Source organism: Anser brachyrhynchus (genome assembly GCF_964034855.1).
Source record: "Anser brachyrhynchus genome assembly, chromosome: W".
Taxonomy (NCBI): Eukaryota; Metazoa; Chordata; class Aves; order Anseriformes; family Anatidae; genus Anser; species Anser brachyrhynchus.
The window spans coordinates 2,661,360-2,676,043 of NC_137704.1; the positions used below are offsets into that span (position 1 = coordinate 2,661,360).

A 14,684-nucleotide genomic window follows, 5' to 3' on the forward strand; every position below is an offset into this window, starting at 1 on the left:
TCAGGAGACACCTTAAACAGGGACATGAAGAACAGGAACAGGGATAGTCTAACAGAACAGGGACGAAAACAAAAAAGGAATGAATAGGGACAGGAAAACGGAACAGGGACAAACAAAAAACAGAATATGGGAGGGTCTCGCTGGCATAGGCAGGACCCACAAACAAGGACTCCAGGAGTTGGAGGGTCAGCCAGAGCCCCCCGGCTTGGCAGCACTCAGTGCCTGCCTCTCCCAGGGATGGTTTTACAAAGATTGTTAAAGATAGACTTAGTATGCCTGGCAGTTTTTCTCTGTGTTTTAGTTTGTGTTGATCCTGCCTTCTTAATTTGTGTTAATCGCGCTTTCTTATGTTAATAAAGAAGGAGGAGATGTGGGAGTGTGGCCATGGGGGTCGACAAGCCCCATGGTTGGTGATAACATAGGACTCTTAAGGATGAGACCATCAGGAATTTAAAGAGTTGAGAGGGAACAAAGAAGGGTGATTCAGGTGACACCTTCTTGTCTGGGGTGGCTAGTTCTCCAGCCATTAATGCATGGAAGTGGCTGGGTGTTTGCTGTTGCCGGGCAAAGTTGTTGACCAATGGCTAGTTAGTGGAAAGGTACTGCTGTGAGGCGGAAGTTATAGGAAGGGAGCCTTTCCTGAATAAGGGATAGAATGAAGTTGTGCCCTCACTCTGAGAGATGAAGTTATGCCTTCAGTAAGAGAGAGTTCAAGTTATGTCATCAATAAAGAGGTAGCAGTTACAGATCCTGAAAGAACCCCGTTGTCCGTGCGGTCTTTACGCCACAAATCGCCCCCCAAAAGGGACATGAAAACGAACAGGGACGAGAAGAAAACAAACAGGGAAATGAAGAACAGGAACAGGGACAGGCTAACAGAACAGGGACAAAAAAAAAAAAGGAATGAATAGGGACAGGCAAACGGAACATGGACAAAAACAGAAAAGGAATGATCAGGTACAGGCTAACAGAACAGGGATGACCAAAAAGAGCATATGGGAGGGTCACGATGGTTTACGCAGGACCCCCAAACAAGGACTCCAGGAGTTGGAGGGGCAGCCAGAGCCCCCCAGCTGGGCAGCACTCAGTGCCTGCCTCTCCCAGGGATGGGGTTGCAAAGTTTGTTAGATAGCCTTTGTATGCCTGGCAGTTTTTCTCTGTGTTTTAGTTTGTGTTTATCCTGCCTTCTTAATTTGTGTTAATCGCGCTTTCTTATGTTAATAAAGAAGGGGAAGATGTGGGAGTGTGGCCATGGGGGTCGACAAGCCCCATGGTTGGTGATCACATCCGACTCTTAAAGTAGAGGCCATCAGGAATGTAAAGCCTTGAGAGGGAACAAAGAAGGGTGATTCAGGAGACACCTTAAGCAGGGACATGAGGAACAGGAACAGGGATAGTCTAACAGAACAGGGACAAAAACAAAAAGCGAATGAATAGGGACAGGCTATCAGAACAGGGACAAACAAAAAACAGCGTATGGGAGGGTCTCGCTGGCATAGGCCGGACCCACAAACAAGGACTCCAGGAGTTGGAGGGGCAGCCAGAGCCCCCCGGCTGGGCAGCACTCAGTGCCTGCCTCTCCCAGGGACGGTTTTACAAAGATTGTTAAAGATAGACTTAGTATGCCTGGCAGTTTTTCTCTGTGTTTTAGTTTGTGTTGATCCTGCCTTCTTAATTTGTGTTAAACGCGCTTTCTTATGTTAATAAAGAAGGGGAAGATGTGGGAGTGTGGCCATGGGGGTCGACAAGCCCCATGGTTGGTAATAACATCCGACTCTTAAGGATGAGACCATCAGGAATTTAAAGAGTTGAGAGGGAACAAAGAAGGGTGATTCAGGTGACACCTTGTTGTCTGGGGTGGCTTGTTCTCCAGCCATTAAAGCATGGAAGTTGCTGGGTGTTTGCTGTTGCCGGGCAAAGTTGTTGACCAATGACTAGTTAGTGGAAAGGTACTGCTGTGAGGCGGAAATTATAGGAAGGGAGCCTTTCCTGAATAAGGGATAGAATGAAGTTGTGCCCTCACTCTGAGAGATGAAGTTATGCCCTCAGTAAGAGAGAGTTCAAGTTATGTTGTCAATAAAGAGGTAGCAGTTACAGATCCTGAAAGAACCCCGTTGTCCGTGCGGTCTTTACGCCACAAATCGCCCCCCAACAGGGACATGAAAACGAACAGGGACATGAAGAAGAGGAACAGGGACAGGCTAACAGAACAGGGACAAAAACAAAAAAGGAATGAATAGGGACAGGCAAACGGAACAGGGACAAAAACAGAAAAGGAATGAATAGGTACAGGCTAACAGAACAGGGACGAACAAAAAGAGCGTATGGGAGGGTCACGCTGGCTTACGCAGGACCCCCAAACAAGGACTCCAGGAGTTGGAGGGGCAGCCAGAGCCCCCCGGCTGGGCAGCACTCAGTGCCTGCCTCTCCCAGGGTTGGTTTTACAAAGTTTGTTAAAGATGGAATTAGTATGCCTGGCAGTTTTTCTCTGTGTTTTAGTTTGTGTTAATAGTGCTTTCTTAAATTGTGTTACTCTTGCTTTCTTAATTTCTGTTAATCGCGCCTTCATAATTTGTGTTAAATCTGCTTTCTTAATTTATGTTAATCGAGCTCTTTTATGTTAATAAAGAAGGGGGAGATGTAGGAGCATGGCCATGGGGGTCGACAAGTCCCATGGTTGGTGATAACATGCGACTCTTAAAGATGAGGCCATCAGGAAAGTAAAGAGTTGAGAGGGAACAAAGAAGGGTGATTCAGGAGACACCTTAAACAGGGACATGAAGAACAGGAACAGGGATAGTCTAACAGAACAGGGACGAAAACAAAAAAGGAATGAATAGGGACAGGAAAACGGAACAGGGACAAACAAAAAACAGAATATGGGAGGGTCTCGCTGGCATAGGCAGGACCCACAAACAAGGACTCCAGGAGTTGGAGGGTCAGCCAGAGCCCCCCGGCTTGGCAGCACTCAGTGCCTGCCTCTCCCAGGGATGGTTTTACAAAGATTGTTAAAGATAGACTTAGTATGCCTGGCAGTTTTTCTCTGTGTTTTAGTTTGTGTTGATCCTGCCTTCTTAATTTGTGTTAATCGCGCTTTCTTATGTTAATGAAGAAGGGGAAGATGTGGGAGTGTGGCCATGGGGGTCGACAAGCCCCATGGTTGGTGGTAACATCCGACTCTTAAAGATGAGGCCATCAGGAAAGTAAAGAGTTGAGAGGGAACAAAGAAGGGTGATTCAGGAGACACCTTAAGCAGGGACATGAAGAACAGGAACAGGGGCAGGCTAGCAGAGCAGGAGGAAACAAAAAACAGCATATGGGAGGGTCCCACTGGCATATGCTGGACCCACAAACAAGGACTCCAGGAGTTGGAGGGGCAGCCAGAGCCCCCCGGCTGGGCAGCACTCAGTGCCTGCCTCTCCCAGGGATGGGGTTACAAAGTTTGTAAAAGATGGAATTAGTATGCCTGGCAGTTTTTCTCTGTGTTTTATTTTGTGTTAATAGTGCTTTCTTAATTTGTGTTACTCTTGCTTTCTTAATTTCTGTTAATCGCGCCTTCTTAATTTGTGTTAAACCTGCTTTCTTAATTTGTGTTAATCGACCTCTTTTATGTTAATAAAGAAGGGGGAGATGTGGGAGCGTGGCCATGGGGGTCGACAAGTCCCATGGTTGGTGATAACATCCAAATCTTAAAGATGAGGCCATCAGGAAAGTAAAGAGTTGAGAGGGAACAAAGAAGGGTGATTCAGGAGACACCTTAAACAGGGACATGAAGAACAGGAACAGGGATAGTCTAACAGAACAGGGACGAAAACAAAAAAAGGAATGAATAGGGACAGGCTATCAGAACAGGGACAAACAAAAAACAGCGTATGGGAGGGTCTCGCTGGCATATGCTGGACCCACAAACAAGGACTCCAGGAGTTGGAGGGTCAGCCAGAGCCCCCCGGCTTGGCAGCACTCAGTGCCTGCCTCTCCCAGGGATGGTTTTACAAAGATTGTTAAAGATAGACTTAGTATGCCTGGCAGTTTTTCTCTGTGTTTTAGTTTGTGTTGATCCTGCCTTCTTAATTTGTGTTAATCGCGCTTTCTTATGTTAATGAAGAAGGGGAAGATGTGGGAGTGTGGCCATGGGGGTCGACAAGCCCCATGGTTGGTGGTAACATCCGACTCTTAAAGATGAGGCCATCAGGAAAGTAAAGAGTTGAGAGGGAACAAAGAAGGGTGATTCAGGAGACACCTTAAGCAGGGACATGAAGAACAGGAACAGGGGCAGGCTAGCAGAGCAGGAGGAAACAAAAAACAGCATATGGGAGGGTCCCACTGGCATATGCTGGACCCACAAACAAGGACTCCAGGAGTTGGAGGGGCAGCCAGAGCCCCCCGGCTGGGCAGCACTCAGTGCCTGCCTCTCCCAGGGATGGGGTTACAAAGTTTGTAAAAGATGGAATTAGTATGCCTGGCAGTTTTTCTCTGTGTTTTATTTTGTGTTAATAGTGCTTTCTTAATTTGTGTTACTCTTGCTTTCTTAATTTCTGTTAATCGCGCCTTCTTAATTTGTGTTAAACCTGCTTTCTTAATTTGTGTTAATCGACCTCTTTTATGTTAATAAAGAAGGGGGAGATGTGGGAGCGTGGCCATGGGGGTCGACAAGTCCCATGGTTGGTGATAACATCCAAATCTTAAAGATGAGGCCATCAGGAAAGTAAAGAGTTGAGAGGGAACAAAGAAGGGTGATTCAGGAGACACCTTAAACAGGGACATGAAGAACAGGAACAGGGATAGTCTAACAGAACAGGGACGAAAACAAAAAAAGGAATGAATAGGGACAGGCTATCAGAACAGGGACAAACAAAAAACAGCGTATGGGAGGGTCTCGCTGGCATATGCTGGACCCACAAACAAGGACTCCAGGAGTTGGAGGGGCAGCCAGAGCCCCCCGGCTGGGCAGCACTCAGTGCCTGCCTCTCCCAGGGATGGGGTTACAAAGTTTGTTAAAGATGGAATTAGTATGCCTGGCAGTTTTTCTCTGTATTTTAGTTTGTGTTAATAGTTCTTTCTTAATTTGTGTTACTTTTCCTTTCTTATTTTCTGTTAATCACGCCTTCTTAATTTGTGTTAAACCTGCTTTCTTAATTTGTGTTAATCGAGCTCTTCTATGTTAATAAATAAGGGGGAGATGTGGGAGCATGGCCATGGGGGTCGACAAGTCCCATGGTTGGTGATAACATCCGGCTCTTAAAGATGAGGCCATCAGGAAAGTAAAGAGTTGAGAGGGAACAAAGAAGGGTGATTCAGGTGACACCTTCTTGTCTGGGGTGGCTTGTTCTCCAGCCATTAAAGCATGGAAGTTGCTGGGTGTTTGCTGTTGCCGGGCAAAGTTGTTGACCAATGACTAGTTAGTGGAAAGGTACTGCTGTGAGGCGGAAGTTATAGGAAGGGAGCCTTTCCTGAATAAGGGATAGAATGAAGTTGTGCCCTCACTCTGAGAGATGAAGTTATGCCTTCAGTAAGAGAGAGTTCAAGTTATGTCATCAATAAAGAGGTAGCAGTTACAGATCCTGAAAGAACCCCGTTGTCCGTGCGGTCTTTACGCCACAAATCGCCCCCCAACAGGGACATGAAAACGAACAGGGACAAGAAGAAAACAAACAGGGACATGAAGAACAGGAACAGGGACAGGCTAACAGCACAGGGACAAAAACAAAAAAGGAATGAATAGGGACAGAGTATCAGAACAGGGACAAACAAAAAACAGCGTATGGGAGGGTCTCGCTGGCATAAGCAGGACCCACAAACAGGGACTCCAGGAGTTGGAGGGGCAGCCAGAGCCCCCCGGTTGGGCAGCACTCAGTGCCTGCCTCTCCCAGGGATGGTTTTACAAAGATTGTTAAAGATAGACTTAGCATGCCTGGCAGTTTTTCTCTGTGTTTTAGTTTGTGTTGATCCCGACTTCTTAATATGTGTTAATCGCGCTTTCTTCTGTTAATAAAGAAGGGGAAGATGTGGGAGTTTGGCCATGGGGGTCGATAAGCCCCATGGTTGGTGATAACATCGGACTCTTAAGGATGAGACCATCAGGAATTTAAAGAGTTGAGAGGGAACAAAGAAGGGTGATTCAGGTGACACCTTCTTGTCTGGGTTGGCTAGTTCTCCAGCCATTAAAGCATGGAAGTTGCTGGGTGTTTGCTGTTGCCGGGCAAAGTTGTTGACCAATGACTAGTTAGTGGAAAGGTACTGCTGTGAGGCGGAAGTTATAGGAAGGGAGCTTGTCCTGAATAAGGGATAGAATGAAGTTGTGCCCTCACTCTGAGAGATGAAGTTATGCCCTCAGTAAGAGAGAGTTCAAGTTATGTCATCAATAAAGAGGTAGCAGTTACAGATCCTGAAAGAACCCCGGTGTCCGTGCGGTCTTTACACCACAAATCGCGCCCAAACACGGACATGAAGAAATCAAACAGGGACGAGAAGAAAACAAACAGGGACATGAAGAACAGGAACAGGGACAGGCTAACAGAACAGGGACAAAAACAAAAAAGGAATGAATAGGGACAGGCAAACGGAACAGGGACAAAAACAGAATAGGAATGAATAGGTACAGGCTAACAGAACAGGGACGAACTAACAGAGCTTATGGGAGGGTCACGCTGGCTTACGCAGGACCCACAAACAAGGACTCCAGGAGGTGGAGGGGCAGCCAGAGCCCCCCGGCTAGGCAGCACTCAGTGCCTGCCTCTCCCAGGGATGGGGTTACAAAGTTTGTTAAAGATGGAATTAGTATGCTTGGCAGTTTTTCTCTGTATTTTAGTTTGTGTTAATAGTGCTTTCTTAATTTGTGTTACTCTTGCTTTCTTAATTTCTGTTAATCGCGCCTTCTTAATTTGTGTTAAACCTGCTTTCTTAATTTGTGTTAATCGAGCTCTTTTATGTTAATAAAGAAGGGGGAGATGTGGGAGCCTGGCCATGGGGGTCGACAAGTCCCATGGTTGGTGATAACATCCGACTCTTAAAGATGAGGCCATCAGGAAAGTAAAGAGTTGAGAGGGAACAAAGAAGGCTGATTCAGGAGACACCTTAAACAGGGACATGAAGAACAGGAACAGGGACAGGCTAACAGAGCAGGGAGAAACAAAAAACAGCATATGTGAGGGTCCCACTGGCATATGCTGGACCCAAAACTAGGACTCCAGGAGTTGGAGGGGCAGCCAGAGCCCCCCGGCTGGGCAGCACTCAGTGCCTGCCTCTCCCAGGGATGGTTTTACAAAGGTTGTTAAAGATAGACTTAGTATGCTGTCCTGGTTCCAGTTAGGACAGAGTTAATGAGGTGTGTACCTCAAGGGGATTTGATACTGGGTGAGAATAGCCCATGAGTTGAATTGTAGTATGTTAATTATTATATAATACTGTATGTCATCACTACCATGATTGCTATATATCATAGATGAAAATGGTGATTAATTAGAATGTATTGGAAAGAGTGTAACCTGAGCATGACATAAATGGTATGGAATAAGGGGTGGATATCTGTCCTGGTTCCAGTTAGGACAGAGTTAATTTTCCCTCATAGTAGCTGGTATGTTATGTCTCCTGAATGCGCTTCAGGTTTTGTTGAGGGTTAAACAGCTACTTAGGAATCTCATCCGGAGATCTGTCTTGAGGCGGGGTAGTTGCGAGTGGCAGGGAGTGTGGGAGGATATGGGCAGGTTTCTAGAGCAGTGGTCACCTCCAGTGTTTTGGACATTCACCCCTGAACAACTGCAAAATCCTAAAAAGCTGGCAGAATGCTTGAAAAAAAGGTGTCATGACTCTGGCAGTTCCAAAGTGACACAAATCACTGTGGCGTGCTGGGGTCTGGCTTGTGCCTATCGAGCTGCAATTGATGCTACTAGCAACCTAGCTCCAGTTCCAGCTCCTGCAGCCGCTCCTGCTCCTGCAGCTGCTCCAGCTCCAGCTCCTGCAGCCGCTCCAGCTCCAGCTCCTGCAGCCGCTCCAGCTCCTGCAGCCACTCCAGTTCCAGCTCCTGCAGCCACTCCAGTTCCAGCTCCTGCAGCCGCTCCAGCTCCTGCAGCCACTCCAGTTCCAGCTCCTGCAGCCGCTCCAGCTCCAGCTCCTGCAGCCGCTCCAGTTCCAGCTCCTGCAGCCGCTCCAGCTCCTGCAGCCGCTCCAGCTCCTGCAGCCGCTCCAGCTCCAGCTCCTGCAGCCGCTCCAGCTCCAGCTCCTGCAGCCGCTCCAGCTCCTGCAGCCGCTCCGGCTCCTGCAGCCACTCCAGCTCCAGCCCCTGCAGCCGCTCCAGCTCCTGCAGCCGCTCCAGTTCCAGCTCCTGCAGCCACTCCAGCCCCTGCAGCCGCTCCAGCTCCAGCTCCAGCTCCTGCAGCCGCTCCAGCCCCTGCAGCCGCTCCAGCTCCAGCTCCTGCAGCCGCTCCAGCCCCTGCAGCTGCTCCAGCTCCAGCTCCTGCAGCCACTCCAGCCCCTGCAGCAGCTCCAGCTCCTGCAGCTGCTCCCACTCTTGTGTCTGGGTCAGAGAAACGAGCTGTAGCAGTGCAAGTTGACCCCGCAGAGGGTATTCCAACCCCTGTGGCAGACCCTGTGGCTGGGTTAGAGAAACGAGCTGTAGCATTGCAAGTTGCCCCTGTAGACAAGGTGAAAAAATGGTATAGAGGCTCAGGTCGTTTAGAACGCAGACAGTCTTCTGCTAAGTCTGGGCATAGTGAAGACGAGGCTGGGCCATCAAAGGTGCAGGAGACTGAAGATGAGGATGAGGATGTCGAAAAATCAACAGTAACTACCCGGACTCTATACCAGCGTGAGCTACGAGATGTGCGAAAAGATTTTGGTCGCTGTATAGGTGAGCAGCTTGTCACCTGGCTGCTCCGGTGCTGGGACACGGGAGCCAATTATGTGGAATTAGAGGGCAAGGAAGCCAGGCGGCTGGGATCCCTTGCTAGGGACGCGTGCATTGACAAAGCAATTGGAGATGGAGCACGATCTCGCAGCCTCTGGAGGCGTCTCCTGTCAGCTGTGCAGGAAAGGTATCCCTTCAAGGAAGAACTTGTATGTCTACCAGGCAAATGGACCACCATGGAGAAGGGAATTCAGTACCTGAGGGAATTGGCCGTACGGGAAGTAATTTATAAGGACCTAGACGACGCACAAACATCCGCAGATCCAGATGCAGTCCGGTGTACACTACCCATGTGGCGGAAGTTTGTACAGAGTGCACCATCATCATATGCCAGCTCATTGGCAATACTAGCCTGGAAAGCGGAGGAGAATCCCACAGTGAATGAAGTGACTAAAATACTCCGGCAGTACGAAGGAAATCTCTCCTCTTCCCTACAGGCCTGTGTCTCAGCTGTGGAGAAACTCTCTGAAGAGGTCCACCAACTTAAAGAGAATTTATCTTCCCCTCCACCTGAACGAACCAGTGTCCACCAGCTAAAAGAGAATACTTTGGAGAAACTTTCTGAAAAGATCCACCAACTTGAAGAGAGATTATTTTCCTCCCCACCTGTACAAACCAGTGTCTCAGCTATTAGGGGTAAACGTTCATCTATGCAAGGAAGACAATATGGTGGGCACACACACCGCGCCACCCTGTGGTTTTACCTACGTGACCATGGAGAGGACATGAGAAAATGGGATGGAAAATCTACTGCGACCCTAGAGGCACGGGTACGTGAATTGCAAAGGAAAACAATTGGGAAAAAGGAGTTCTCTGAAAAGTTTGCTGCTCCAACTTCCAGCAGGCAGTCCTTTAAACACAGAAACGAAGATTCTGACCAGGACTAGAGGGGCCCTGCCTCCAGCCAGGGGGAGGAAAGGGACAATCGAGTTTATTGGACTGTGTGGATTCGATGGCCTGGCACGTCAGACGCACAGAAGTATAAGGCTTTGGTAGACACCGGTGCACAATGTACTCTAATGCCATCAAGCTATAAAGGGCCAGAGCCCATCTGTATTTATGGTGTGACGGGGGGATCCCAGCAGTTAACTGTATTGGAGGCTGAAGTGAGTCTAACCGGTAATGAGTGGCAAAAGCACCGTATTGTGACTGGCCCAGATGCTCCGTGCATCCTTGGCATAGACTATCTTAGAAGAGGATATTTCAAGGACCCAAAAGGGTTCCGCTGGGCTTTTGGCATAGCTGCCTTGGAGACAGAGGACATTAAACAGTTGTCTACCTTGCCTGGTCTCTCAGAGGACCCTTCTGTTGTGGGGTTGCTGAGGGTTGAAGAACAGCAAGTGCCGATCGCTACCACAACTGTGCACCGGCGGCAATATCGCACCAACCGAGACTCCCTGAGTCCCATCCATAAGCTAATTCGTCAACTGGAGAGCCAAGGAGTGATCAGCAAGACTCATTCACCTTTTAATAGTCCTATATGGCCAGTGCGAAAGTCTAATGGTGAGTGGAGACTAACAGTGGACTATCGTGGCCTGAACGAAGTCACGCCACCACTGAGTGCTGCAGTGCCGGACATGCTAGAACTCCAGTATGAACTGGAATCAAAGGCAGCCAAGTGGTATGCCACAATTGATATCGCTAATGCATTCTTCTCCATCCCTCTAGCAGCAGAGTGCAGGCCACAGTTTGCTTTCACTTGGAGGGGAGTCCAATATACTTGGAATCGGCTGCCCCAGGGGTGGAAACACAGCCCTACCATTTGCCATGGACTGATCCAGTCTGCGCTGGAGCAGGGGGAAGCTCCTGAACACCTGCAGTACATCGATGACATCATTGTGTGGGGTGACACTGCAGAAGAAGTTTTCGAGAAAGGGAAGAAAATAGTCCAAATCCTTCTGAAGGCCGGTTTTGCCATAAAACAGAATAAAGTTAAAGGACCTGCACGAGAGATCCAGTTTTTAGGAAAAAAATGGCAAGATGGACGCCGTCAAATCCCAATGGATGTGATCAACAAAATAACAGCTATGTCTCCACCAACTAGCAAAAAAGAAACACAAACTTTCCTAGGTGTCGTGGGGTTTTGGAGAATGCATATTCCAAATTACAGTCTGATTGTAAACCCGCTCTACCAAGTAACCCGTAAGAAGAATGCTTTTGAATGCTAAACAATATATAGGGGTGGCTGGCCGGGGTGGGGGGGCTGGCTGCTCGGGGATAGGCTGGGCATCGGTCAGCAGGTGGTGAGCAATTGCATTGTGCATCACTTGTTTTCTTACACATTATTATTATTAATACTATTATCATTATCACTATTATTATTATTATTGTTATTATTATATTCCGGTCTTAATAAACTGTCTTTATCTCAACTCACCGGCTTCACTTTCCCGTTTCTCTCCCCCATCCCAGAGAGGGAGGGGGGAGGGGGAGCGAATGGCTGTGTGGTGTTTAGCTGCCAGCCGGGTTAAACCACAACAGAGGGGCAGCCAGAGCCCCCCAGCTAGGCAGCACTCAGTGCCTGCCTCTCCCAGGGATGGGGTTACAAAGTTTGTTAAAGATGGAATTAGTATGCCTGGCCGTTTTTCTCTGTATTTTAGTTTGTGTTAATAGTGCTTTCTTAATTTGTGTTACTCTGCTTTCTTAATTTCTGTTAATCGCGCCTTCTTAATTTGTGTTAAACCTGCTTTCTTAATTTGTGTTAATCGAGCTCTTTTATGTTAATAAAGAAGGGGGAGTTGTAGGAGTGTGGCCATGGGGGTCGACAAGTCCCATGGTTGGTGATAACATCCGACTCTTAAAGATGAGGCCATCAGGAAAGTAAAGAGTTGAGAGGGAACAAAGAAGGGTGATTCAGGAGACACCTTAAACAGGGACATGAAGAACAGGAACAGGGACAGGCTATCAGAACAGGGACAAACAAAAAACAGCGTATGGGAGGGTCTCGCTGGCATAGGTCGGACCCACAAACAAGGACTCCAGGAGTTGGAGGGGCAGCCAGAGCCCCCCGGCTGGGCAGCACTCAGTGCCTGCCATGCCCAGGGATGGTTTTACAAAGATTGTTAAAGATAGACTTAGTATGCCTGGCAGTTTTTCTCTGTGTTTTAGTTTGTGTTGATCCTGCCTTCTTAATATGTGTTAATAGCACTTTCTTAAGTTAATAAAGAAGGGGAAGATGTGGGAGTGTGGCCATGGGGGTCGACAAGCCCCATGGTTGGTAATAACATCCGACTCTTAAGGATGAGACCATCAGGAATTTAAAGAGTTGAGAGGGAACAAAGAAGGGTGATTCAGGTGACACCTTCTTGTCTGGGGTGGCTTGTTCTCCAGCCATTAAAGCATGGAAGTTGCTGGGTGTTTTCTGTTGCCGGGCAAAGTTGTTGACCAATGACTAGTTAGTGGAAAGGTACTGCTGTGAGGCGGAAGTTATAGGAAGGGAGCCTTTCCTGAATAAGGGATAGAATGAAGTTGTGCCCTCACTCTGAGAGATGAAGTTATGCCTTCAGTAAGAGAGAGTTCAAGTTATGTCATCAATAAAGAGGTAGCAGTTACAGATCCTGAAAGAACCCCGTTTTCCGTGCGGTCTTTACGCCACAAATCGCCCCCCAACAGGGACAAGAAAACAAACAGGGACAAGAAGAAAACAAACAGGGACATGAAGAACAGGAACAGGGACAGGCTAACAGAACAGGGACAAAAACAAAAAAGGAATGAATAGGGACAGGCAAACGGAACAGGGACGAACAAAAAACAGCATATGGGAGGGTCTCGCTGGCATAGGCAGGACCCACAAACAAGGACTCCAGGAGTTGGAGGGGCAGCCAGAGCCCCCCAGCTGGGCAGCACTCAGTGCCTGCCTCTCCCAGGGATGGGGTTACAAAGTTTGTTAAAGATGGAATTAGTATGCCTGGCAGTTTTTCTCTGTGTTTTAGTTTGTGTTGATCCTGCCTTCTTAATTTGAGTTAATCGCGCTTTCTTATGTTAATAAAGAAGGGGAAGATGTGGGAGTGTGGCCATGGGGGTCGACAAGCCCCATGGTTTGTGATCACATCCGACTATTAAAGTAGAGACCATCAGGAAAGTAAAGCCTTGAGAGGGAACAAGGAAGGGTGATTCAGGAGACACCTTAAGCAGGGACATGAAGAACAGGAACAGGGATAGTCTAACAGAACAGGGACAAAAACAAAAAAGGAATAGGGACAGGCTATCAGAACAGGGACAAACAAAAAACAGCGTATGGGAGGGTCTCGCTGGCATAGGCAGGACCCACAAACAAGGACTCCAGGAGTTGGAGGGGCAGCCAGAGCCCCCCGGCTGGGCAGCACTCAGTGCCTGCCTCTCCCAGGGATGGTTTTACAAAGGTTGTTAAAGATAGACTTAGTATGCTGTCCTGGTTCCAGTTAGGACAGAGTTAATGAGGTGTGTACCTCAAGGGGATTTGATACTGGGTGAGAATAGCCCATGAGTTGAATTGTAGTATGTTAATTATTATATAATACTGTATGTCATCACTACCATGATTGCTATATATCATAGATGAAAATGGTGATTAATTAGAATGTATTGGAAAGAGTGTAACCTGAGCATGACATAAATGGTATGGAATAAGGGGTGGATATCTGTCCTGGTTCCAGTTAGGACAGAGTTAATTTTCCCTCATAGTAGCTGGTATGTTATGTCTCCTGAATGCGCTTCAGGTTTTGTTGAGGGTTAAACAGCTACTTAGGAATCTCATCCGGAGATCTGTCTTGAGGCGGGGTAGTTGCGAGTGGCAGGGAGTGTGGGAGGATATGGGCAGGTTTCTAGAGCAGTGGTCACCTCCAGTGTTTTGGACATTCACCCCTGAACAACTGCAAAATCCTAAAAAGCTGGCAGAATGCTTGAAAAAAAGGTGTCATGACTCTGGCAGTTCCAAAGTGACACAAATCACTGTGGCGTGCTGGGGTCTGGCTTGTGCCTATCGAGCTGCAATTGATGCTACTAGCAACCTAGCTCCAGTTCCAGCTCCTGCAGCCGCTCCTGCTCCTGCAGCTGCTCCAGCTCCAGCTCCTGCAGCCGCTCCAGCTCCAGCTCCTGCAGCCGCTCCAGCTCCTGCAGCCACTCCAGTTCCAGCTCCTGCAGCCACTCCAGTTCCAGCTCCTGCAGCCGCTCCAGCTCCTGCAGCCACTCCAGTTCCAGCTCCTGCAGCCGCTCCAGTTCCAGCTCCTGCAGCCGCTCCAGCTCCTGCAGCCGCTCCAGCTCCTGCAGGCGCTCCAGCTCCAGCTCCTGCAGCCGCTCCAGCTCCAGCTCCTGCAGCCGCTCCAGCTCCTGCAGCCGCTCCGGCTCCTGCAGCCACTCCAGCTCCAGCCCCTGCAGCCGCTCCAGCTCCTGCAGCCGCTCCAGTTCCAGCTCCTGCAGCCACTCCAGCCCCTGCAGCCGCTCCAGCTCCAGCTCCAGCTCCTGCAGCCGCTCCAGCCCCTGCAGCCGCTCCAGCTCCAGCTCCTGCAGCCGCTCCAGCCCCTGCAGCTGCTCCAGCTCCAGCTCCTGCAGCCACTCCAGCCCCTGCAGCAGCTCCAGCTCCTGCAGCTGCTCCCACTCTTGTGTCTGGGTCAGAGAAACGAGCTGTAGCAGTGCAAGTTGACCCCGCAGAGGGTATTCCAACCCCTGTGGCAGACCCTGTGGCTGGGTTAGAGAAACGAGCTGTAGCATTGCAAGTTGCCCCTGTAGACAAGGTGAAAAAATGGTATAGAGGCTCAGGTCGTTTAGAACGCAGACAGTCTTCTGCTAAGTCTGGGCATAGTGA

General features: G+C 48.8%; 2 protein-coding genes across 2 annotated transcripts in view; both read right to left on the reverse strand.

Annotated features, from left to right (window-relative positions):
* The window catches only part of LOC308184966 (uncharacterized protein), a gene marked incomplete at its 3' end in the record, with an annotated part of 95,142 nt that extends 86,459 nt beyond the window's left edge, over nt 1-8,683 (reverse strand). Inside the window, exons 1-2 of the mRNA XM_080572513.1 lie at nt 8,584-8,683; nt 8,007-8,505 (exon numbers count right to left, since the gene is read on the reverse strand). Coding sequence (XP_080428639.1) covers nt 8,007-8,505; nt 8,584-8,617 — 533 coding nt within the window. The 5' untranslated portion in view covers nt 8,618-8,683. The remainder of the gene's footprint in view (nt 1-8,006; nt 8,506-8,583) is intronic.
* Nucleotides 8,684-8,727: 44 nt separating this feature from the next.
* On the reverse strand, nt 8,728-14,656 carry LOC308184967 (uncharacterized protein; the record flags this gene model as incomplete). Its single annotated transcript, XM_080572514.1, has 3 exons — nt 14,557-14,656; nt 13,968-14,478; nt 8,728-8,743 (listed from the first exon to the last, which is right to left on the reverse strand). The coding sequence occupies exons 1-3, from the start codon at nt 14,588-14,590 to the stop codon at nt 8,728-8,730; spliced, it is 561 nt and encodes a 186-aa protein (XP_080428640.1). The 5' UTR covers nt 14,591-14,656.
* Nucleotides 14,657-14,684: the final 28 nt, after the last annotated feature.